This window comes from Miniopterus schreibersii, assembly GCF_964146895.1.
Source record: "Miniopterus schreibersii genome assembly, chromosome: 13".
NCBI classification, from domain to species: Eukaryota; Metazoa; Chordata; class Mammalia; order Chiroptera; family Miniopteridae; genus Miniopterus; species Miniopterus schreibersii.
This window is the reverse complement of record NC_138113.1, coordinates 2,123,350-2,149,196: the sequence shown is the minus strand read 5'-3', so window position 1 is coordinate 2,149,196 and position 25,847 is coordinate 2,123,350. Positions and strand designations below refer to the sequence as shown.

The 25,847-nt window shown below is 47.3% G+C and overlaps 1 protein-coding gene across 9 annotated transcripts in view; it reads left to right on the top strand.

Annotated features, from left to right (window-relative positions):
- Positions 1–2,197: 2,197 nt before the first annotated feature.
- The window catches only part of KIDINS220 (kinase D interacting substrate 220), a 66,965-nt gene continuing 43,315 nt past the window's right edge, over positions 2,198–25,847 (top strand). For 2 of the 9 annotated variants that reach the window (XM_081156090.1, XM_081156088.1), the window contains exons 1-13: positions 2,198–2,338; positions 8,276–8,419; positions 9,561–9,659; positions 10,658–10,756; positions 11,682–11,780; positions 12,645–12,743; positions 14,896–14,994; positions 16,921–17,118; positions 19,106–19,204; positions 20,997–21,095; positions 22,280–22,378; positions 23,249–23,426; positions 25,009–25,173. In XM_081156090.1, coding sequence (XP_081012216.1) covers positions 8,312–8,419; positions 9,561–9,659; positions 10,658–10,756; positions 11,682–11,780; positions 12,645–12,743; positions 14,896–14,994; positions 16,921–17,118; positions 19,106–19,204; positions 20,997–21,095; positions 22,280–22,378; positions 23,249–23,426; positions 25,009–25,173 — 1,441 coding nt within the window. In that variant the 5' untranslated portion in view covers positions 2,198–2,338; positions 8,276–8,311. Of the gene's footprint in view, positions 2,339–2,871; positions 2,893–2,961; positions 3,073–6,616; positions 6,704–8,275; positions 8,420–9,560; positions 9,660–10,657; positions 10,757–11,681; positions 11,781–12,641; positions 12,744–14,895; positions 14,995–16,920; positions 17,119–19,105; positions 19,205–20,996; positions 21,096–22,279; positions 22,379–23,248; positions 23,427–25,008; positions 25,174–25,847 lie in introns of those variants that run through there. The other 7 variants (XM_081156089.1, XM_081156093.1, XM_081156086.1 and 4 more) reach the window with 6 other exon arrangements.

Here is a 25,847-nt window from a genome sequence, read left to right as displayed (position 1 = left end):
GCTTCGGAGGCCAATACTACCTAGTCACATTTGGTCATTAAAAGGTCGCATTTTGGTAATGAAATGCCTGGCCTGGTTTAATAATAAAACCTGTGGACTTAATGTTTCTCCCTTCCCCAGTTCAGGCCTGCAACAAAGGGGGGACCTTCTTGACAATCTGTTCTCTGCCCCTCCTCTCGTCCTCCATTAAAATTGCGGACTCGAGCGGAGCCTGTTTCCAGTAGCTTCTTTCCAAGCTCTTATCTGGACTGCTTTAAAATCTCTCTCAAAGAACAACTTGTACACTAAGCATCTTCAGGGGTTTTTATTTGGGGGAAGGGGTGGGGAGGCGGTTCAGGTGGCCCAGGTGGCGTCTTTCCAGTGTCTGGGCCTGAATGAGTCCCACCTTTGGATCCGGATTTGCAAGGCTCTTGACTGAGAAGCCCACACTGCTGTGCGGTGATGCTGGGACCACCTAGGTTGGGGAACCACCCCTTCCTACCCGCTTTCCCCCTGGCTTTCTCTTGTATTCTGGTGCCCCCAGAAGAGGAGCTCTGCTTGTGCTGGGTCCCCGCCCCTCAGCGTGGCTCACACCTGGTGGGCAGGTGCAGCCCGGGCTTGTGTGGAAGTCAGTTTCACTAACCAGGCTATGCTGCTGGGGTTACAGAAACTACGGGGTGAAGGGGTTGGGGCGGGGGCGGTGGTGGTGAGGTGGTTTGGAAGGGTGGGGATTATCATGGGGCCAGCTCCTCTCAAAATGGTGTTTGCACAGGGGAAGGTCCTTGGGACTTACGAACCTGCCTCCCGCGTCATCTCGCACTAACAGACACACTTCAGTGAGAGCTTTCAGTCTTTTGACCCAACCCCTGATCTATAACCCACACTTCCCCTTTGTGTCTACAGACTCATCAAGAAAACCTGTCAAATGCCTTGCTGACTCTTCCCATAGGGTCACCCCCCCCTTATCCTTGGGGGACACCTTCCAAGATTGCCACTGGATGCCTAAAACCTCGGATAGTAACTAACCCTCTGTATACACGATTTTTTCCTGCATATACATACCTACGATAAAGTTTAAGTTATAAAATAGGCTCAGTAAGATATTAATAATAATAACTACTAATAAAATAGAACAATGACAGCAAGGCAGTGTAATAAAAGTTATGTGAACGGGCTGAACGGGATGAGGTGGGATAAGAACGGGGTGAGCCTCCGAATGGGGGGAAGACAAGCAAACGGGTTCAACGCCCCGTCAGACACTGGAGTGCGGGCGGGGTGCGCACAGAAGGCTGCGGGACAGACGGCCGCGCGCACTGTGCCCTCCAGACGGAGAGATCAGGCGCTGGAGCCCGCTGGACAGGCGGGAACGGACACCCGGGTGAAGGGCCGGGAGGAGGCAGAGCGCGGCCGGGGTCCGGGAGCTGCGAACACCCCCGGCCCGCGGGCGGGGCAGCCAGAGGTGCCCCTGCAGGACCGGGTGGAAGCCCGACCTGGGGGCTGCGGGGGGCAGGGAGGGAGCGGGGAGCCCGTGCACCGCGGGTCCAGGGGCGGGGCAGTCAGAGTGCCCCCTGCAGGACGGGGTGGAAGCCCGACCTGGGGGCTGCGGGGGGCAGGGAGGGAGCGGGGAGCCCGTGCACCGCGGGTCCAGGGGCGGGGCAGTCAGAGTGCCCCCTGCAGGACGGGGTGGAAGCCCGACCTGGGGGCTGCGGGGGGCAGGGAGGGGGCGGGGAGCCCGTGCACCGCGGGTCCAGGGGCGGGCAGTCAGAGTGCCCCCTGCAGGACGGGGTGGAAGCCCGACCTGGGGGCTGCGGGGGGCAGGGAGGGAGCGGGGAGCCTGTGCACCGCGGGTCCAGGGGTGGCGGTCCCCCCGCGTTCAGGGGAGGCCGGGACCTCGCCTCTGGGCTCCCGAGGGCGGAGCCGAGCGGGCCGTCGGTGCAACGTCTTCCGAAGCGGCCCCTGCGGGCGCGCTGACCAGCACGCCGATTACGGGTGACGCACAACCGGAGAGGGGCCCTGACCACGGGAGAGCGTGCCCGCCGCACCCGGGAGAGGCGCGCCCACTCCGAGGCTGGGGGCGCGCCCAGGGCCCGGCCCGAGACGCCCAGCCCCCGCGGCGCCGCCTGCGCGCGCAGCCGCTCCAGCCCCTGCCGCCGCCCGCCCCGCCCTCCGGGGGCGTGACCAGCGCCGTCGCCCCGCCCCCGAGCCCACGTGATCTGTCAGTTCGGGGAGACGGAGGAAGATGGCCGCCGGGCGTGCGGAGGGCGACGCGCCGGACGTCTGCTAACGGGTCCCGTCTGCACACGGCGCCCGCGGCCCAGCGGCCTTCCCGCCGGCGCTGCGCTCGGCCGGCGGCGAGACGGTCAGTGAGGCGGCGGCTGCGCGGGCCCGGGGGTCGGGGCGGGGCGGGCGCCCGGGGCGGGGGTCCCCGCGAGCGCCCTGAGGAGGCCCGGGACCCGCGGCCTGGGTCCGCGCCTGAGGGGCCGGCGGGCGCCGCGGGGGCAGGGGCGAGACGGTCCCTTCCCGGGCGCGGAGCCGCTGCCGCGCGTTCGCGGGCCGCCGGGGCTTCCAGCCGGGGCTCGGGGCCGCGCCGGGCCCCCCGCCGGGCTCCGCGGCCCGTGGGCTCCGCCCGCCCGCCCGCAGCCCCCCGCGAGCCGTGGGCGGGACGGCGAGTCTGTGCCGCCCGAGGGGCCGCCCTGTCCCCGCCGGTCGCCGGGACGCGGAGGCGCCGAGGCCGCCTCTTCGCGGGGCCGGGCGGTCGTGCAGTCCCCGCGGCGGCCACGGGGGGCGCTCGCGCCCAGGTCGCCCGGACCCGGGGGGTGGGGCCGCCGCCTCGCCCTCGGCCCCGGGGGGCGCGGGGCCCCGGGGACGCTTCGCGCGTGTCCGCGCGTGGGCGACACCGGGCCGGCCGCCCGGGTTCGTGTGCGCAGCCGCGCGGGGCGCTGGGGCGCGGGGGGCGGCGGGGCGGCGCGGGGCGCGGGGGGCGGCGCCCTTTGTTCTCGGCGGCGCTCCCCCGCCCGCTGGCGCGGGTGCAGAACAAAGGACGGCGGCCCTGTGTCCGTGGGACGAGCGCCCGGGAGGGGCCGCCGTCCGAAGGTGAGCACGCGGCGCCCCGCGGACGCCGCTCGCTCGGAGGATTCTCACGGCGGCGCTTAGTGAGACATTTCATTTTCAGGATTGAGCCTCAGCCGATACAGCGCGTGCACGTTTTTGGGGGGGCACCCTGTTTGTAAATGACAAGTTTAGGGAAGTTTCCGCCCCGAAGGAAATGGAAAAGGACCTTACTGAGGAAACCAGAAGGAGGCAGGGACCCCCGAACAGTGCAGGTGGGGAAGCCCCGAGGGGGAGGCGAGGGCGTTAGGGCCCCGCTGCTGGGCGCCCGGAGGCTGCCCCCCGAGTTGGTGTCAGGCGCCGGCTTAATCCCATTTCACGCAACTGTGCAGCCAGTTAAAGACGAGACACTTAGACACTGATGTTGAGAAACGAGCCGAAGGCGATAACACATTAAGTAGCGAGGTCAGGAGTAGAGCCGAGGCAGGCGGCCTGGCCCGGGGCCCACACCTGTCAGCACTGAGCCAGGCCGCCTGGAGAAGCCTGGCCCCCGGGGTCCACGCCTTTCAGCAGGAAGCCAGGCCGCCTGGAGAAAGGCCTTTCTGGAGAGGACCTCGGAGTGAAGGCTGCACGACGCTCATGTTTTGCCAGGTGGTCTTGTTTTTGTCTTCAGGTCCTAGTCTGGGTGACCTCCGATGTTGGTCTCTGGGAGACTGTTTACGGCCACCGAGGACACTGGGCTCTAGCTGTGCGGGCCAGGCCCGGTCGGACCCTGGGCCGGTTCTCCCCTCTCAGCCCCCACTGCGCAGACACCACCCTGGATGTAAGGTGGTCCCGCCTCAGGAAGTTGTAGGTGAGGGGCTGGTGGACGGGGGAGAGTAGGGTGGAAGCCGGGTGTGCTGTGAGCTGTCCAAGGTCAGGTGCACAGGGCGCGGAGGCCTCCCAGAGCAGGGACACGGGCCCAGCCTGGAGCAAGCAGCGGTCAGTGCAGGAGAGGGTGCTGTTAGGGCAGGTCCTCAGGGCCAGGGGTTGCTGTCCAGGTGTGATATGTGGAGGGAGGGCTTTCTGAAGGGAAGGGGCAGTAAGCGCAAAGCCCTGGAAAGAAGTGTGGGGCAGCCATGGAGCCTCAAGGAGGCTAGTCTGGCTAGAGCTGGAAGTGTGCATGGGAGTGGGGAAGCAGGCCTGGGGAGAGGGTGGGAGGGATGGGGCCCGGCAAGGTGAGGCTGGAAGGGTGAGATGGGGCCAGGTAGTGAAGGAGCTGCATGCCTTCCCCACCATAGTCAAGAATTGGGTTCATGCTGCTCCTGCGTGGCTCAGCAGTTGAGCATCAGCCTAGGATCCAGGAGATAGTGGTTCGATTCCTGGTCAGGGCACATGCCTGGGTTGCGGGCTCCATCCCCAGTTGGGGACGTGCAGGAGGCAGCCGATCAATAGCTCTCATTATTGATGTTTCTCTCTCTCTCTCTCCCCCTTCCTCTCTCTGCAATCAAGGAAGATATATTTTTAAATAAATAAATAAAAATAAAAAATATATCTTTCTTGATTGCAGAGAGAGGAAGAGGGAGAGAGAGAGAGAAACATCAATAATGAGAGTCATTGATCGAGCCTGCAACCCGGGCATGTGCCCTGACTGGGAATCAAACCCCGATCGCCTGGATCCTGGGTGGACTTGGCTCAACCGCTGAGCCACACCCGGAAGGGCAAAGATATATTTTTTAAAAATTAAAACAGTTGAGTTCAGGAGTCCTCCCTGCTTTATACAGAGTGAAGCTTTTCACAGGAATCATGGAATTGAATCTTTACAGTGGCTTCGAAAGGCTTTAGGGTTTCAGTGCCTTGAGTAACCTGTCAGTCATGAAGCCCCCATCTTGTTCTCCCAGCATGAATTTGTGGGGCACTCACGGGAGGATTTTGAGGGACGTGCGTTTTGATTACTTGCTTCAGTGTGGCAACTGGATTGGAGGGGGAAAGGCGGGAGGTGGAAGCACAGGCCAGGAGACTGTCCTGTTGGTCCAGGTGGAAGGTGTGGCAGGAAAGATTTTCAGAACAGGTACCCCCACCACAGCAGTTTTCCCTGTTCTGGAAACAGTGCCGGCACCATGTAGTGTTGTGATGCCTCCAGTCCTGTGACTGTGACTGTGGTTGACTGGTTCCAGGTTGGCACCTGACACGGTCTAGGTAGTCAGAGCCCTTTTCTGGGACTTTTGGGTTTGGGAACAAGTCCAAACTTTCTCTAGTTTTAGAAACTTTAATTTGGGGCGAGATAGCTGTCAGCAGCCATATTACTATTTGTGTAGAAGCTGGTCCATAATGAAAGTACGGTAAGCCAATAGAGGAGAGTTCTGCTGGCATTTGAGGTCCAGTGGCACCCACCTTTCCCACAGTGTGGTTGTGGGACAGAAACCAGTATCCTTAAAGTAAATTTCTGTTTTGCTCAAGCTAGTTTAAGTTTGCCTCTTGCACGGTTAGGAGTCTTAAGTGTAGATGGCAAAGGCCCCAAACTAAGGCACTGAGAGGGGTTGGCTGACATCTGACATAGGAGGAAACTTGGACAGAAAGTGATAACTGCTGTATTCTGGAGAGAGGAGTAGGTGCTGTGGGAGAGAGGCTATGAGAGTGGTGTTCAGAGTGGAGGCAGCAAGCTGAGCAAAGGCAGACGTGTGGAGCAGCATGGCAGGCACCGGCAACTCGGCCTGGCTGGGCTCTGGGATGCATGGTGGGGCTGGTAAAAGGCAGTGGGAGGCAGAGCCAGATCCTTAAAGACGAGTTGGACTCGATTTTTTAAGAAGTGGAAATAAATGAAGGTGTTGGATGTTGGTGATGACTGTTAACACAAATCTCTTACTGGTTTCCAATGATAAAAGCACCACATTTCTAGGAAATTAGGAATAAAGGTTCTAAAGAAAGTAAAAATTACATTGATGTCATTTCAGTATTTAAAAATGTATATATTTTATGTGGTTGAGATGCTGTATATGTAGTTTTCTTGGTTATTTTTTTTCTCCCAGTTAATATATCACGAGCATTTTTCTGTTAGTACCTATTTTGGAAACATTTTGATGACTGTACATTTTTCCACTGTGTGAATGTATCATAATTTGTGTAATGCCCCATCTTTAACTTTTTTGTACTTATGACTAAAATTGTGTTGTATTTAAAAATCTTTCTCCATGTTTCTTGTGTTTTTAGAATTGATTCTAAATAGAATAAAGTTACTGGATCAAGTAACATAACTTTTTTTGATGATTATTTAAAAGTAAGGTATTACTTAGGTATAATTTACGTGCATTATAATTCACTCTTTTTAGTGTTCAGTTTTGAATTCTGAAGAAGCCATATAATTGTGTAATTACCGCAGTCAGGATATGCAACAATTTATGAACTCCCCCAGTTCTCTTATACCCATTGTAGGCATCTCCTCCCCGACCTTTAAGCCTTACAACTCCTGACCTGTCTTTGTCTGTCTGGTTCCCTTTTCTAGAATGTCCTATAAATGGAATCATGCAGCGCAGTCGTTTCTGTCTTCTGGCCCCAAAGATAGACTTCCATCCCACATACAAACCACATTCACCCCATCCCAAGGTCTCTCAAAGTGTCAGTGCACTGCAGGACTGCGTCCAAAATCTCACTTGAGTTTTGTCGGCTTAGAAGTTCAGATTCCCATCATCGAAATCAGGTGTGAGTGAGGCTCTGGGTATATCTTCCATCCTATAGGAATATGCACGATTCCTACCCATCTGTGAACCTGTGGGACTCAAAAGTCATGTACTGTAAAGTACAATGCGGGGACAGGCGTGGGATGCCGGGTGCAGACACTCCTGTTCAAGAGGGGGAAGTGGAAGAAAAACATAGCCACCAGTCTCAAGCGTTTTATTCTTTTAACAGAGTAAACATTTTTAATTTAGGTGAACTCTGATTTATCAGTTTTCTTTTTTTAAGAACCATGCTTTTAGTGTCTTCTTGAAAAAAATCTTTGCTTAATCCAAAATAGTCTGTTTTCTTCTGGAAGTTTTGTGATTTTTGGTATGACATTTAGGTCAGTTTTGTGTTAGTACATGTATTTGGTGCAAAGTGTGACTGAGGTTTATTTATTTGCATGGGATGCCCAATTGAATAAAACAAAGTTCCTACTCTCTGGGACCTTATAGTCTAGTTGTGGTGGGTGGACAGGAAACACACACACGTTGTATCTCTGATGGTGGTGAGTGCCACGGAGAACATAAAGTACCGTGGTGGGGGTGGGAGGCCGGGAGTGCGGAGCCGGTGTGGAGTAGGTGTGAGGTGGTTACTATCTTACGTGACACGAGCAGACTCCTGGTAAGGCAACTGAGGCAGTGACGGAGCACCTTGTGCCTGTCTGGTGGAGAGATGAGGCAGGCAGGAGCACTGGTGCAGAGGCCCCAGGGTGGCGCAGTGCTGGGCCTGTTTGGGCAGAGACCTGGCGAGGAGGAGGGGTAGGACGTGAGGTCAGAAGCGTGACACCAGGCCACTGAGACCTAGGTGAACATCTGGTTTCACCTGGAGTGCTCTGAGAGCGCCGGAGGGCTGTGAGAGGGGAAGGATGTCACTGACTCTGCCACTGGGGTGGCTCTTCAGTCAGCAGCTACCCTGCAGCATTGCTGGGAGCCTGTTACAGATGCTGGTTCAGGGGCCGTGCCCAGACCTGCTCCGGAGCCTCTGAGGGTAGGGCCAGGCCTCCGTGTTTCACAAGGTCTCTGGGCGATTCTGGTGCGTGTTATGGCTTAAGGAGCTCTGGGCCAACTTGTGTTCTCACGAGGTCGCTGTGATTGCCTGGAGGATAGCCAGTGGGGCAGGTGCCGTGGGGTGGGAGGAGCAGGCGGGCCCCAGTGGAGGTCGCAGTGGCTTCGACCAGGCGCGGGTGTGGAGTTGGGGAGTCGTAATCAGAGATGGAATGTATTCCATAGGGAGGACCAACAGGATTGCTGAGAGCTGACTGTAGAGTGTACGAGGACCAGGCGCATCCATGGGTTTGGCCTTGGAAGGGAGCTGGAGCTGCCGTTACCCAGGCAGCAGGCGGAGCAGCAGAGCACTTGCTCTGATTTGAGGGCGGTGGGGTGCTCTGGAGCTGGGGGCTGGGGTGAGCGGGAGGGGGATGAGTGTGAGCTTTGGAAAAAGAGGCCGAGCTGGGCGACGTCTCCAGTCCTGCCGGTGCAGGTGTAGCTGCACACGTTAGCGCTAGTTTTCCCCAACCACAAATGATGTGTTTTATCTTATCTGCCTCTAACAGGTGTTGGAGGAGAGAGACCTGCAGCTTTGTGTGAACATGTCGGTGCTGATCTCGCAGAGTGTGATCGGTTATGTAGAAGAAGAGAACATCCCTGCCCTGAAGGCGCTTCTGGAGAAGTGCAGGGATGTGGACGAGAGGAACGAGGTGAGGCCCTCCCGCTCCCACCCAGCTCTCCTGAGAGCACTTGGACTGCGCTGCGCCAAGGCGGCAGAGGCTGGAGGCGGCCGGGGAGATCAGGGCGCCATTTCTTCTAGTTCACGTACTTCAGGTCCCATATCTTGGGGATGCGTTTGAACTTACGTAAATGATTGGGTATTGAATTTAGATTTATGATTGCCTTTTTTGCCGGTGGAATAATTACTATTCAGCAAATTCGATTACAAAAATCTAAGATGATTCTGGGAAGCTTTAGAGAGCTTCTAGACGCAGGTTAGCTATAAGTGGATTAACCAGCCAAAATTAGGACTTTCTGAAATGTTTTCTTTAATGGAGCCCCCGTTCCCTTTCTGCATCATCCATTCCACATGCCGTGGGACCTGCATCTTTAAGAGAGAGTTAAATAGGTCATGTGTCCTGTTTAATAAGACAGGGAAGTATATACTTACTATTCCATTAACTTATATTAGATATTCCTACTCAACAGTACAGTAAATAAAATGTTGATCTTATTTCATCATGAACAGCCAAGCTGCAACATTTTATGAACTAATAGACTTTTTGTATGAATTTCTAATGGCAAACTGTGTATTTTATAAAACGTAATAAGAATAATTTTGTTTCTTAAAACTGTATTACAATGTAGTGTAATTTTTGCCAGTGGATAAGATCATGGGAAGTGATTTTAATTTTCACGTGTGTGTGTGTGTGTGTGTGTATGTACTTGTGGGCTTTTCTCCCCTAGTCCTGATAGGACATTTTATATGTATTATGAGAACCAGGTCTGGATCATAATCTAACTGTGTCGTTAGAATTTAGTTACCATAGTGATTCCAAGATCTTTATATACATTGTGGTAATTACTTTCAGATCCTAGATGATTTTGAATAAAATTGCAGTGCCAAAAACAGACTAGTCATGCTGTGGTTAAAAAAAAAAAGGTTTATTTTCTCTTTGACGTTTACATTATTAGTAAATAAAAACTTAGGATTTCAAAGGTGCTTTTAAATTAAAGAAATTCTGTAAGCAGTGCTTAACATCCCACTTGAAGATGTCCACGTGGTCTGTTTAGCTGGCCTTCTAGTTAGAGTGCGGCGTCCTGACAAGTCCTGTGTATCTCCTTCTCTAGTGCGGCCAGACTCCACTGATGATAGCTGCCGAGCAGGGCAGCCTGGAGATCGTGAAGGAGCTGATTAAGAATGGAGCCAACTGCAACCTGGAGGATTTGGTATTTATGGGAACAATTGACTCATTTGTTGTTTTTTCCTTAACTTTGCTGTTTATTTTATGAAGTGATTAAAAAATAATAGGTTACAGATTATACTATCTGTTGCATAGCAACTTTGCCTAATAATGTACTGTTAATTTTTTAAAAAGGGAAATTTTTACTTTGAATGAAAATGCTCCATGTTTTTGTGTGTTGGCACAGCCAAATAGGGAGCACATGCACATGAAATTAAATGCCTGCCTAGAACTATCCAGGTCTGAGGCATGTTGTCAGTAGCTCTTCGTAATGGTATCTGCCGCGATAAATATCGTTACTTGATAATAGCCAGAAAGATGTGGTCCCTTCCGTTACCACTTCTGAGGGTAAGTCACTCTTCCCAGAGGTTCACGTTTCCTCTTACTGTCTGTTTCCCAGGAGTTATTTTTTAGGGTCACACAGCTACATCTGTTTTATTTTTTTAATCGATCATTTTAAATTGATGATTTTTATTGAGTGGCATTTGAATTAAATTACAGTCATGAATAAAAGGATAGGATACCTGTAGCCTTTATTTAAAAAATAAAGGAGAGTAGTTATTTTGCTATCACATAGTTTCTAAACTCATCATGGGAGCTCTTTGGTTTACCTGTCTGCGAGTGAGTGTGCTCTTACGTCTCATTACAGTCTTTAATTTCAATTTAGAGTGACGGCTGCTAGCCACAGGGATAGCTTTGAGGCTTTGATAGTCATCTTTTCTCCTTTTAAAAAGCATGGTGTGTGATTAGAAGTCTGGTGAAAAGACTGAACCAGCAGTAGTGAGACCGCTTCTGTGCCATTGTGGTAATACAGCAGACAGATGCGTCTCGCCGAGCTGGCGCATCCGTGTTATTTAGAGCAGAGAGGGTCAGGTCATGGCCGTTTGGTATGACAATTTGGTATGTGCGTTCAAATTCCTTTTTCCTCGTTTGAAATGTTGTTTTTGGTTCTGAGATGGTAACACTGTGTCGTGTGTGTTCAAGGATAACTGGACAGCACTCATATCGGCCTCAAAGGAAGGACACGTGCACATTGTGGAAGAGCTTCTCAAGTGCGGGGCGAACTTGGAGCACCGGGACATGGTATGTGCGCTCTTGTTCCGTGTTCATCAGCTGGCGCCCCATCACTCGTAGCAGATGGGTGTGAGCTCTTGTGCTCACATAATTGTGAGGGGTTAGTATAATGATGTTTTTGGGCTGTGCGATTGGGCGCCGAAATGACCCTCAAGAATGTTTAAAACCCGGGTTGTGTAATATTCTTCTTTTAGAATATTCTTAGTCATCATTTTTAGTTTATTTTAGAATTTAAAATTCTGAAATATTATTAAAAGTACTCATTACCGTTTGTCAGTGTTTTAGAACTTATGAGAATTGTTTCCTTTAAGGAGGACTTTAGGGGGGACATAGTATAGTTTTAAAAATATTTTTAGTTGTTTAGTCATAATTTTCAGAATAATATTTATAAATTTATTTTTTAAATATATCTTTATTGATTTCAGAGAGAAGAAGGGAGAGAGAGAGATAGAAGCATCAATGACGAGAGAGTCATTGATAAGCTGCCTTCTGCATGCCCCCGACTGGGGATTGAGCCCTCAACCTAGGCATGTGCCCTGACCGGCAATCGAACCATGATCTCCTGGATCCTAGGTCGATGCTCAACCACTTAGCCACACCGGCTGGACTATAAATTTATTTTTAAAGTATAGTTGTGTCCAGACATGCCATCTGTGCACATTACAAGCTTAACAAGAGATGATTCTTAATTATCATAGCTCTTATTTCAGGTTTCATGATATAGTACTAAGTTTGAAGTAATTATTTCTGTACTTAAGAGATTTGACTTATTTTAGGTACTATTGTGTATTTCTCTGGGGAGCTTGGGAGTTTAAAACTACATAGCAATGCCTTCATAAAGCAGTGGTTTTATAAATAATATTCATGGAAGGCACTTTATTCATGGCATTTTTGTGCTTGGAGACTGCCCCAAATTGTGCCCCTGTCTTTTCAGGGAGGATGGACAGCTCTGATGTGGGCCTGCTACAGAGGCCGCACAGAAGTGGTGGAGTTGCTGCTTTCTCATGGGGCCAACCCCAGTGTCACTGGTCTGGTAAGCGGGGATAGAGCTCATCTGCGGTGTCAGTGGCCAGTCCTCATGAGCAACACTGGAGGCTGACTGTGCGTTAGACTTCTCAGGGACTGGAAATGACAGATCTGCTCAAAGATAAGAATGAAGACTGTGATTTCAAAACACAATGAGAATTTTTCCTCAAGCTCTGCTTATTTCTCAATTTTTGTCAACAAAAAGGGAACTCTTAGAGCTTAAGTGTTAATTATAACCATCTCACATTTCAAAAGGAGTTTTAAAATCCTTAAATCATCTTGCCTGTTTTCTGTGGGCATGTGTTATCAATCTAAACTTTTTTTTAAAGAAAAGAGAGATTTTTCTGTGCAGTTTTACAGATAGCGATACCTGTGTTACTACTTTACATGACTTGATCTCAGGCTGTAGCTTAGGAAACTGTTTTATTGATGGAGTCCTTTCATAGTGTGTGTATAAAATCACGTACAGTTTACATATCTCACAGTTTTGTCAATTATACCTCAGTGAAGCTGAAAAAAGAGACTTTTATTTATGCTAATGGAAGGATTTTGTAAGAAAACTTTCACACGCCTGTTGTCAGTCTCGCCTGTTGGCTAGATAATCACGTTAAACATGTTCATAATATATACTTATTTAAGGTTGAGTGCATCTTACGTGCCAATTATGTATTAGAGTGTTATGTGTTTTCAAAGTGGAGAGTGGTCTGCAACTTGATTTTTAAAATATTACTTTCTATTATTCTGTTCGTTATTTACTTTTCTTAGCAAATGTATGCTGTAAACATCCTAAAGGTTTTTTCCCTCCCTCCCTCCCCCCTTCCTTCCTTCCCTTTCTGTGTACCTACCTGCCCACCTCCCTGTCTCCCAGCAGTACAGTGTTTACCCAATCATTTGGGCAGCAGGGAGAGGCCATGCAGACATAGTGCATCTTCTACTGCAAAATGGTGCTAAAGTCAACTGCTCTGATAAGGTAGGTCAGCAGGACCTTTCAGGTCCAGTCCATGTGATGTCCACTCAGTGTGTCTAAGCTACAAGTATTTTCCTACCATTGCATGAGCTGCTTGGATGTGTCTTCTATTTATGTATATTAATGTATTTTATATAGCTATACACATCTCATCGATGGTTCCCTTATATGGGTTATGTGCTCAGTGTCCTTCCATTCTTTTACATCACAGTCCCCTTTCTCAGGAAAGTAGACAGGGAGGAGCCCCTGTTTTCATTATTTGAATTTTTCTGTTATAACTTTTCTTCCTACCTTCAGTCCTGTCTGCTTTTTGTGTGCTGTTACCAGAATGACCTTCTTAAAACTCAGGTTATCTCTCTCTCGTGCTTAAAATCCTAAAGACCTCAATCCCTGGTGTGATGTACAAAGATGGTCCTCACCTCCCTTTCTACCCCTTCTCCTGCTATCCCCAACCACCTTGTTTATGGTATCTTAAGAGGATACTTGCTGGAAAAGTTCCTTAGGGTAGGAGAGACCCAAACCAGTTTATAGGAAGAGGAAATGAAGACGAGACTAATGATGTGGGAGGAGGTTGTTGAAGATATTTCTGGATGAAAGAAGGAAAGTAGTATCCCTGGTACCCTGCAGAAGGAGCAGGTTTATTGGGATGGAGGCCAGGATTTGAGGAAGAACAGGGGGATTTGCTGAGGCGGTTCTGAGTACCCACTGCAGAGGTTATCTGCTGAACAGGGGTGAGGGGGCCTGGCTGATGTGAAGGGGTGGGCAGAGTAGAATGTAGAGCGTATGAGCTGGTGTGGCCCAGTTCTGTAAGGAGAGCAAGTGTTTGAAGGATGGGTACTCCATTACATTATCTTTGAGGATGTCTGAGGGTTTTGATTTGGAGACTTAGGGCCAGAGGAAAAGCTATAAAGGAAGCGGCTCGGAGTTTGGTTCTGCGGGAATGTGGTTGTGAGAGTGAACTGGCAAGTGCCTCCATATTCCTTCCTCTGTCCTAAGCTGCTCCAAGGTGTGGCCTGGACAACTGCCTACCTTTCATAGGTCCCTCCCTGTTAGGTTCCTGCTCCCACATGGTGCATTGGCGGCCTTGTGATCTGGCTGTCCTGAGGTCCTTTCATCAAGGAAGAGCCCTGGGCTGCAGTGTTTAACAGTGGTCACTGGAATGTTTGATGTAATGAACAGAGTGGGGCTGCCCGGTAGCCATCAGCCACATAGAGCTCTTTAGACTTAAATCAATTAAAATAAGAAAAAATAAAATAGTTCAGTTTCCCAGTCATACTTGTCACATTTCAAGTGCTCAATAGCCATAGTTGACTCGTGGCTGCTGTGGTGGCTGGTGCAGAATTATAGAGCATTTCCGCCAACACAGGACGTTCTCACGGACAGGGCATTTGTTAGGTGTTCATTTCAGTTTGTAGCCTCCCACGCAGTTAAAGGCCACTGTGGGCACTCATGACTCCTGCCTGCCAGGCTCCCCAAAGGTGAGAGCATTGCTGCGTATTCGGGATTTGTAGTCTGATGTCTTCTGAGTCATATTCCAGCAGCTTCTAGGCTGCAGTTTACGTTGTCAAGTGCAAACTGATTTGGGGTGTGGTTAAGTGCACAGACTGAAGCCAGACTTGTTACGTTCATGGGTCTCTCTAGCTCTGCCTCTTGATAGCTTGTGAGTTTGAGCCCATAACTAACTTCTCAGGGCCTCAATTGCTTCTCTGGGAAAATGTGATGTTGCCACTTGCACGTATTCTTGTGATAGGATTACATGAGTTTATAAGTAAAGCAGTCTGAAACTGTGTTTGGTACTTGATTGTTACTATTTTTGCCTGTAGTCAGACTGTTGAACTTTAAATTGTATTTCACGTGATATGGGAAGCAACGAAAGCTCATTGAAAATTAGTGCATGACTTTATGATGGAAAAATTGTCCCTTGCTGATTGTAAAAGATAAAGTTGGTTAAAAGATATTTCATGCAGTGGTTAATCATCTATTCTGGAGAAATAAAATGGGGAAAATATGATTTAGCTATGATAAAATTATGATTGGTGTAAGCAATAATCTAAAAATACTCAAAGGTATGGTTTTTATCAACATGTCCATGTTGAGAGCTAGTTTCCTTTCATACACCTTTGGTAATAATTTCAGATGCTTTGTTGTTTAATAGTATGGAACCACCGCCTTGGTTTGGGCTGCTCGAAAGGGTCACCTGGAATGTGTAAAACACCTACTGGCCTCGGGCGCTGATGTCGACCAAGAAGGAGCTGTATGTATCTTCCGTACTGTAACCTCTGGCTATAGAGACGTGTGTTTAGTTTTTAGAGAGACAATGTTCTTTTCTTAGTATATGCCTGAGAAATTTCCTACAGTTCTTAAATGATACTTAGAAAAACAAGCATTCTTTTTCTATTATCCTGATAAATATGCTATGTTATAGATACTGTGCACTGTAGTTTTTGCTCCTGGGAGCTCTTGCTAGTGCACGTAAACCTGAGGAGCTAAAAGTATAAGGGATATTGCTCAGTAATCTTAGTGTAAGTTGAAATAGTCTCAAATTGCATAGTGTGAAATGCATTAATTGAGGAGAAAGTTTTGCCCTATTAAAATTCCTTTTGTTTAAAAATTTAAAATAATATTGTAATTTTTTGTATACTGTTAGCTGTGACTTATTTTCTTTCTTCAATAGACATATTTTAAAATATCAGACATCAGTGGTCAGAAACCTAGAAAACTTAAAAATTGGTTCAAACCTCCTACCAACTAACAAGTATTAATTCCTTACTGAGCACCTGCTGTGGACCCAGCCCCGTGACAAGTATGCTGGAGACAATGGAGAAGCTCACATGTTGCTTTTTCCTTGAGATTTCTCGATTATAATTAAAGCAGATGACATTTATGCACAAGAAACAATGAATATAGACCATTTGTGCACCTAAGTATTGTGTGGATGGATTGTAAAGGGTTCTCAGGAGACTGGCTGCAGTGAAGAGCAGTGAGCTCTAAGTCATTCTTGACTTAATAGCATAGTACCAGCCAGTGTCTCACATCTCCCCTACCAGCAGAAGCTCCTAGTAAGTGCTGACCTTCAAGTAGTAGATGGCATTCTAGTGCCGTGTGGAGACCGTGTGACTCATAGACAACGTGGAAGTCACACCTTTTACTTCCTGTCTGGACAGTTTACCAAGTGGATGCGTGGCTTGTCTGTATGCTTATTGACTGTTAAACAACTGAAAAAGCTATGTTATTGCCCTGGCTGGTGTGACTCAGTTGGTAGGAGTGTCATTCCGTGCATCGAAGGGTGTCAGGTTTTATTCCGGTCAGGGCACATACCTAGGTTGTAGGTTCCATTCTTGGCCCTGGTCAGCATGTGCAGGAGGCAGCCGATCCGTGTTTCTCTTTCACATTGATGTTTTTCCTCTCTTTTTAAAAATTAATGAATATGTCCTCAGATGAGGATTTTAAAAAGTAAAAATAAAAGGTTATGTTATTTTAGTATGTGAGAGAATTATGGCTTAGTTTTGGGGGCTGATCTAATAACTGAAATATTTCTATAAATTGTATGACATCTCAAAGTAGATCAAAATCCAAAGAAGTAATTTTAATACTTATTTTGGTAATGAGTCAGGTTCTTCTGTTAGGTGATTTATTGTTATAAATTAGATGTGCAGTTTTTTAAAGAACCACTAAAATAAGAATTTTTGAAAATGGGGTTTCTAGATGACTGTAAAAGACAGAATAATATACTTTTCATGAAATATTCTATGGCTATTAAGTCATTGTTTTCAGTTTTTCCCCATAGATTTTATTATAAACAATTCTTTAAAGTCTGAAATACCTTACTTTGGACTGTTTAATTTAGAATGTGTTTAATTTTGAATCATCCTGTCAACTGTGTTATACTTCATTACATTTGTGAGAGGGTTTGTTTATTGTAAATGAGTCCAATTTCAGATTATTGTGTAAAGAATTGACTGTCATAACAGTCTTGTTGACTCAAGAGAATTAATGTATTTTCAAAAACAGAAAATATGCCTCCTGGCCATTTGTAGTGTGTTTCTGGTTATTTATATTGATGTTTTATTTTCAGAAATAACTGTTAATAGGCCACCTTCTTGAAAACTTCAGTTTTATTATTACGGCATCAAGTGTTTTCTAGAATATATTAATTTCTTGGGCTTGTTTCTGTGTTTAGAATTCAATGACTGCACTTATCGTGGCTGTAAAAGGAGGCTACACACAGTCTGTAAAAGAAATTTTGAAGCGGAATCCCAATGTGAATTTAACAGATAAGGATGGGAACACGGCGTTGATGATTGCCTCAAAGGAGGGGCACACGGAGATCGTGCAGGACCTGCTCGACGCTGGGACGTATGTGAACATACCTGACAGGGTAGGTCACCTGTTTGTCTCTGGTGGTGACGCTGGTGGAAGGAAGGACCCTGACTTCTCACTGCCTCTCAGTGTTCTTCATGTGCGACACACGTTTGTCTTAAGAGAAGTTAAAGCCATGCAGTCAATCATCGTGAAGGATGTTATTGAAAATGGCACATGCACTGTTAGTTTTTAACTGACCTTGATGTATGTCACTGTAGGCGTTTATCATGGTCTCTGGGCTTCAAGTTCCACCCTCACACTTAGAATTTTCAACATTGTGTGTCTCGCTCTAACCTCCTCTCAGAACTCTGCACTTGTATATCCAGCTCCACGTGAACCCTGCTTGAGAGGGCTTCCTAAACTTACAGCAGGTAGATGTTTTATTTGTTTCATCCCAGACCTGCTTCTCCTTCTGTCTTTTCCATCCCCGTGAATGGCACCAGCATCCACTCTGTTGTTAGAGCCCCAGGTCCTATGCATTAGCTGTGATTTCTCTTCCTCCTACATCTAATTTTTCAGCAGGTTCCATTGGCTCTACCTCCAAACATATCCTTTATCTGTCCACTTCCCTCACTCCCAGCACCACCTCCCTAGTCCAAGCCGCCACCTCCCACTGTTACAGCAAGAAGCATCTTAACCAGGTTATCTGTTGGCTCTGGGTTATTCTGCCACGTTCTCAGAGTGATCGTTAAGCAGGGACTCTCACGTGCACTCCTTCATTGAAAACCAGCCGGGCTTCCTCCTGCACGTAGGAGCACTGTGGCATCTTTCGTTCCTAAATACCACAGGACAGTGTCCGGGCCCGACTCTTTCCCATGTTCACCACTCTTTCCTACTCCTGTTGCAGCAGCCTGCAGCCACATTCACTTCCTTTCACGTCCCTGAACACACGGCCTTGTCGCTGCTTTGGGGCCTCTGCCCAGCTACGTACTTGCCTGAGTGCTGGTCTTCATGACCATCATGAGGCTGGCTCCTCTCCTCATTCCAGTCTCAGCCTAAATAGTACCTCCTCAGAAAGATCTCCCACTGTGCAATCCAGAGTAGCTACCCAGGCATTTTCTGTCACATCGCTATGTTTTCATTTATTTGTGTGGTATTTGTTGTTTTTTATTTTATTGTATTCTGCCCATCTCCTCTAGGCTGTCAATTCTCCTAGAGATGGGACCTTTCCTGTCTGTTTCCCTGGACCTAGAATAGTGCCTGGCACATAGTGCAATGAAATATTCATAACCTTTTACTAGTGTCCTGGTTTGGACCCATATTAATGCTAACATTCTCAACTAAAGCTTGTCCCTACAACTGATTTGTAATTTAGCAGTTAAAAAAAATTTTGCCCACTGCCAAAATAGCCATTTCCATTATTTGAAGCAGTGGGAAGTTTTAATTGACAACGACTGCTGCTTGGTGAATATAATTTCGGGGCGAAGAGATGTCCTTGTGAAGTGAGGACTCACTTCAGCCTTGCTCTGGGGGTGAGTCAGCCTTGTGCAGTGCGGCCTCTACTCCAGGTTGACTAGAATGTGATGCTGGTCTGAGAACCACCCTCACCCCGATGAGAGTGCTCACAGACCCCTCGGGCTCTCCTCACAGCTCCTGCTTCAGGCCCAGGCTCTGTCCTGTGGCATTATTCCAGGGAACCTGCACTGTATGTTTCCAGTGTTCACCGGGCTTGTTAACTGCATGTGCCACTCTGTGTAAATAGCATTTGTGCTGGAAGATTGTGTTCAGAGAGAATGGCCTGTTTGGGATAATGTTTCTTTCTACAGGTCTGTCCTGGGATTTTAGGCCTCATTTTGAGGCTGATAGTCTGCCTCTCTCTGAGGGCGTTACCATCAGGTATTAATATTAGTTGTCTAAAATGTTTCTCTTTATTTAAAGAGATCTTTGTCCCAATAAATATTCAGGAACAAAGGTCTGTTATATTAATACATAATTAACCTTAACTGCAAAGTAGTGTTTCTTTGTTGTCATCATCAAGTCACTTTGTTTTTTTGTCTTTTTAGAGTGGGGATACTGTTTTGATCGGTGCCGTCAGAGGTGGTCATGTGGAAATTGTCCGAGCGCTTCTCCAAAAATACGCTGACATCGACATTCGCGGGCAGGTATGTGTGGCTAGGTGCCGTGAGCTCGGAGCCTGATGCTGTCATTCTGCCACCTTGTAAAGCCTCTTATACTTAATAAGTGCCTTTGTTATTACATTTCGCTGCTGTTATTGTGGAATTTCTGTATTAATGTCAAGTCAGATTTCAATAGAAGTGGTAAGAATGAAGCTCGTGTTTTTAAATATACCTCCTTCACTAATGTATAAATATAGTCGACCCTGAGATGAGGGGGTTATGACGCTGAGACTGGGTGCCGCTTGAAGTGTATGCAGTTTGTTTATTTTCTTTAGTATCTCCCTCTATCTTGTCTTTTTCATCCATTCCCATTGCTGTGTCTGTCTTCTCTTTCCCCAGTCTGCTTACCTTTCTCGGGCTACTCGGTAGTGCCTGTGAACTTTGCTTAAGGCAGCCTTAGCTCAAGGCTTATTAAATTTAGGTAAAATCGTCCCTAAATTTGTGGATCTCTCCAATATTTCAAGAGCTTTAGGTTTAAAATAATCTGCACTTAATATCCCATTTTGTTGTTGGACAGTCTACATTTCTGCTCAATTTTTTCCTTCTATTTAGCTTGTATCCAAATCCATTTTTTAATCAAGCAAGTCAATGTTATGCCAAATGCTCTGAGGGACTTCACCTGGGACCCTTGCCTGTAAGAAACATATATTTAGTTAGGAAGGTTTTCGTTACTTTGTTTCATTTCTGTTTATTTTGATCTTTTCCATAAAGATAAAAAGTGGTGCCACTGGTATAGGATGGTAATGTGGTTGATGGCCTAGTGCAAATTCAAGCGTGAGTGTTGAGGGGGAAGAGGGCATTCAGAGGGCTTGGGAGGCAGTAGCATCTGAGCTCCGTTTGAAAGATGGGTTGGGTTTAGGTAGGTAGAGAAAAGGAAGGCTGGGTGTTTCAGGCAAGGGTAGTGCAAGAGTAGGATGAGAAATCTGGGGGAAAATGGGAAATTGAAAGTCTGTAGTCCTTAGCTGGTGAATAAGCCAGGCTGGCAGTGGGCTGGTGGGGAGGGTAGGATGGGAGATGGAGATGGAAGTAGAAAGGGAGCCAGAGCCAGGGAGGTGGAGTGCTGGGAGCCTAAGAGAGCTGGGAGGCTAGTGCGCGTTTCTGAGCAGGGGAACTCCATTGGGACTAAAAAATGAGTGCTGGACCGCCCATTCAGACTTCAGCCTAACTCCTTTCTGCCTTTCAACCCTGTTTCCTACATTTTAGTCAGTTTATGTTGTCCTCCAGCTCTACTGTCAGGTCTTTGTTGATCTATATTTGGGTTTTGGACTAGATAAGACTTTAAAGGATCTGATCAAGTTTGGTCTATGGTGTGGGGTGGGTGGAGATGAAGAGAGCTAACAGTGATAAGAAAACACAGTTCACCTTAGGTTTGTGTAGTACATTCTCGTGCATTACCTTTTGAAAAGATTGGACAGATGAAAAGCCAAGTGTCACTTGTCCAAGGGTATGGAGCTTGGGTACTGATGGCTTCTAACCCAGTGCACGGTCCTGAAATCTGATTGTGTTACAAAAATGTACATTATCTTATAGACTGTGTGAGGCTGCTGCTTTCTAAGTCAAGTAATGTTAAGTTTTCTCAGGCTTCTTTCATAAAAGAGGTTCTCAAGTAAATCTAAGATAGAAGGAGGATTACTATTATTTCCTACCATGCTACTTATTGGTAAGATCTCCTGTTGCTTTACAGCAGAAGTGTTAATAATTCTCTTTAATGTTTGCAAACAGCATTTAAAAAATATTGTACCTTACATGAAGCGATTATTGATTTTTTATTACATAGGACAATAAAACTGCTCTGTATTGGGCTGTTGAGAAAGGAAATGCGACCATGGTGAGAGACATCTTACAGTGCAATCCTGACACGGAAATATGCACAAAGGTATATGAGTCTTGCTTGTTTTTTTAATCAAATGTGTTCGTTATTAGAATTACACTGATTTTATTGGTAATATATATATTAAATTGAGGAGTCACTTTGTATCCTTTCAGAAATTGTGTATTCACAGGAAAACATAGTGTGTAATTTATTCCTTTAGATAAACATGTTCAGGAAATATAGTATCATTTCTCTGAAATTCCTCTGTGCTCCCGTTGTCTGGAATGCAGGACACATTTCCTTTACAAAGACCACCGTGAGTGGTTATCGGTTCCCAAAGCAGGCACTGCAGTCAGTTTTACTCAAGTCATATGGAAAATATAAACTTTGAAAGGCTTTGGTAATTGTACTTGGCCTTATGTGTAATAGTTTTCATGGGGAAGATATAGTTGGGGTTTTAGAGTGAAACGGTGAGACTTCTCACTGAATAACACAAGCTTGTGAGTCGCCCATGAGACAAGCCTATTTCATCTGCTGGAGTGGGAACAAGCATCTTTCTAACCAGTGATGGAAACTGCAGCGCCACAGGGCAGAACCGTTCCTTGATAATATTTTTTTTTCTATCTTTGGATCGTGTGTCAGCCACCTCAACCACCTATAGCTTCTGACCAGGCTTCTCTCCTGATTCAGGGCTGAATGATGTCTCTTCTTATTTCCCTTGGTTTTTGGAAGCAACCATGAACTCTCAGGGTTTTCCAGAGGCACACTGCTGTATCACATTGACCTCTTGTTACACATAGGCCCTTATGGACACAGAAAACAGAAGTGACACTGATGTATACTTGGCAAAAATCTAGACATAGGCCTGTCTGGGCATTGCCTGGGCTATGGTTGGCTGGTGGAGAGGTGGTGAGAAGGGCAGTAGTCTCTGGAGGCGCTGCCCCTGATGTCAGCAGTGGAGCTGGGGGATGGCAGCAGCAGTGTGGGGCAGGGAACTGTGGGTAGGAATGGCTGATGAGGTGTGGGCCACATCTGATACTCAGAGCGATACCAGATTATTTTGATACAAAAGATTGGTTGTGAAAGGAAAAGCTCTTGTTAGTTTTTATAGCTACGATTTCTTGAGAACATTTTAAATATAGACTGGTACTAGATCAGATAATTGAATTCTCACATATATGTTTATGTGACTTTAAACATCTAGGAATAAAGCTGTAAGTCTGGCCAACTTTCTTATGTGCCCACAGGATGGTGAGACACCCCTGATAAAGGCGACCAAGATGAGAAACATCGAGGTGGTGGAGCTGCTGCTGGATAAGGGAGCTAGAGTGTCTGCCGTGGACAGGGTGAGCATCTGCGTGGAGGGAGCACTGTTTGGAAGGCTGTTGGTGGACTGACATGTACAGTTGGCGACTTAAAGGGGGTCTGGTTGTATCTGTGTGGGAGAGATTACTTGCTGGGACACCTGTGCAGGATCTCGGTGCCGTGATAGCTTCCTGGCGGTTCCCATGGTCCTCTGAGCAGTGGACGGGCTCTGTGTGCTAGTCAAGAAGCTGCTCAGGTCGGACTTGAACTGCTCAGACCAGTTAGTGGAGCTGCTGGGAGCTCTGTACGAGGAGGGCTTTGGCAATATAGAACTTGTTAAAGATACATAGCAGGGGAGGCTCCAGAGGGGCTGGAGGAGAGACTCAGCAGACGGGCACTAGTTTGCTGGCAGGAGAGGAGGTGTCTGCCTGCATCCTTGCTGTGCTCCTCACTCGTGTTACATGGGAGAGCAGTGTGGGTTATGAAGCTTGTAGACAGATGGGGAGAAAGCTGTGAAATAGGATGTAAACTAGTAGAGGAAGGTGGTTGACATCTGTGAACAGTAAATACTGGGATGATGGATGGTTACTAACCTTTGATGGGAGTGGGTCCTTGCCAGGAGGAGCTGCAGGAGAAAGCTTGCTGCTTTTCCTGTCTCCGGGGAGGGGGGAAGAATGCCCTTCATTTTGGGGGGCTGTGGGAGAAGTAATTCCCAAGGAAAGTGAGGTAAGGAGCGAGAGAAAGAACGTGCAGGGAAAAGGTGAGATAAAAATTCACATTATTTATGTATGCTATAAAAAATATGAAGAGTTCAGACTTTCATTTGCTTTACAGAAACATGAAAGTTGTTACTCTGTATATATTATATGTAAAAAATATGGAAGTTCACGTTTCCTGCCTCTATTTTACAGAAAGGAGACACTCCTTTGCATATTGCTATTCGAGGGAGGAGTCGGAAGCTGGCAGAACTTCTTCTAAGAAATCCCAAGGATGGAAGGTTGCTGTATAGGCCCAACAAAGCAGGCGAGACTCCTTACAACATTGACTGTAGCCACCAGAAGAGTATTCTCACTCAAATATTTGGAGCCAGTAAGTATCAGGCTTTGTTCCTGACCAAGCTTTTAAAAAAGGAATGTCCCATGGAAGAGTCAGGATACCAACAGCAATTTTGCATCTGTCACTTAACTGGAGATGAGAGTTAGAATGTTACTGTGATGAGCATGCTGCCCTGCCTGAGCTTTCCCACGGCACTGTGGCTTTCTAGCTGAAGGACAACCGGGGGGGGGGGGGGGGGGGGGCAGTTACTTGTGAGACCTCAGAGCCTAGCCTACTTCTCTAAAACTCCTTCCGCCATTGTTCGCCCAGGTACACTCGGTGCTGCCAATCAAAACATGCTGTAGCCCGGCTGGGCGTGGCTCAGCGGTTGAGTGTCGACCCAGGATCCAGGCTATTGGGGCTCAATTCTGGTCAGGGCACATGCCCAGGTTGCGGGCTCTATCCCCAGTCGGGGGCGTGCAGGAGGCAGCTGATCAATGAATCTCATCATTGATGTTTCTCTCTCTCTCTCCCCCTCTCCTTTCCTCTCTCTGAAATCAATAAAGATATATTTTAAAAAAAAAACCAACAACAAAAAAGTGCTGTATTCTGAGTGTGGCTCTAACACTGGCAGCTCTCTGCCTTTGCTGTGCTGTGCCCACCACAGGCCTGCCTGCTCTGCCCCCATGGATGTCTTTACTTGTTAAAATGATCTCTCTCCAAGGCTCATGTCAGCTGTCACCTTCTTAGTGATGCTTTTTTTTAAAAAAAAATGTCTTTATTGATTTCAGAGAGAGGAATGGAGGGGGAGGGAGAGAGAGACAGAAACATCGACTAGAGTCATTGATTGGCTGCCTCCTGCAGGTCCCCGACTGGGGATTGAACCTGCAGCCTGGGCATGTGCCTAACCAGGAATCAAACCTTGATCTGGATCCTAGGTCAATGCTCAACCCGCTGAGTCACGCCAGTTGGGCTCAGTGATGCTTTCTTTATCTGCTCTACATGACCAGATATCAGTTTTGCCTCATTTAAATTCTTGAGCATTTGTGTTTATATTTCCTTTTTAAATACTTATTATATATGACATGTTATTCTATTTCTTTTAGAGTTTTCTCCCTTCCAGATTCCAAGTTCTCAGGGCCTGACTATTCTGTATAACATCTAGCATAAGGCCCTGAATGTGTGCTACAGTAGTTTTGGGTTAAAAAGAATGTACATGAAAATGTGAGCATTCATATGCGGTCTCTTAAAATATGGAACTATTCTAGCAGAATAGTTTCTATTAGAATTAAAAAAGAGATGTGACCAACAGGCCAACCGAGAGACCAACGGGAGACCTGCCACATTTGGTTCTCACTGCATCTTGTTTTTAAATCTGACTCATGTATTTTAAAATATTTTTAAAATTATAATAATGCACATTTAGTTGTACATAATCATGATGCATCCTGCATTCAGTAGGTATCATAATGTCTATAAATGTATTAATTTGAGAGTATCTGAACCTGTTTTTACACAGGTCTGACCATTTAAAATAAGTTTTTTTCTAATTAAATAAACATTAGATAAGAATGGATGTTTCTTCCTAATAGCAATGTCCCTTTAAACTAAGAAAATGGTGTGTTTATAATTGCAGGACACCTGTCCCCCACAGAGACAGATGGGGACATGCTGGGCTATGACCTGTACAGCAGCGCCCTGGCCGACATTCTCAGCGAGCCCACCATGCAGCCGCCCATTTGTGTGGGGCTGTATGCGCAGTGGGGCAGCGGCAAGTCTTTCCTCCTCAAGAAGCTGGAAGGTACGGGCTGCTGGCTGGGCCTGTGTGCAGCAGGCTGTCCTCTCCTGGCCTCGTTTCTTGTGAAGTAGAGGAGAACAGAGCTTTACGTATGGGACTGTTACACAGCTTACTGAACTGAAGGTGTCAGGGTTTTACTCCCCTCGAGCTGACCCTGCACACGCTCATGGGAGTTCTGTTTCTCAGACAAAGATCCAGCTGTGCTGTGACACACTTCAGCCCTTGGCTGCAGGGTTTCTGTACCTGCCATTCAGAGTCCTCACCTCCAGCGCCCTCACACACCTGTCAGCTTGCACGGCCCCACCCGCCAGCCCTACTCCCCTCACACACCTACTTGTGTATGCTCCATGCTGAATCTCACTTTTCAGGCACAGGTTTCAGTAGTGCCTGTAAAATTGTTACCAAGTTTTGTAGAAAGAATGACTTATTTAAGGCTCATTTGGTCTCGACACACACCTTTAAGAGCTGAGACTCTTGGATATGGTTAGAAGGAGAGGGGTGAGGAGGAGCGTCAGAGAGGAATGGTGGCGCTGCATAGGGAAGACACAGCGAAGGCGTGATTTTCAGCTCACATATGGAGCAATACCTTGTTGCTTGTATAACACAAAAAACAGTAAACACCCACAAAACCTTGACGGATGGGAGTATCTGAAAAAGGATTTTGTGCATCTTCCATA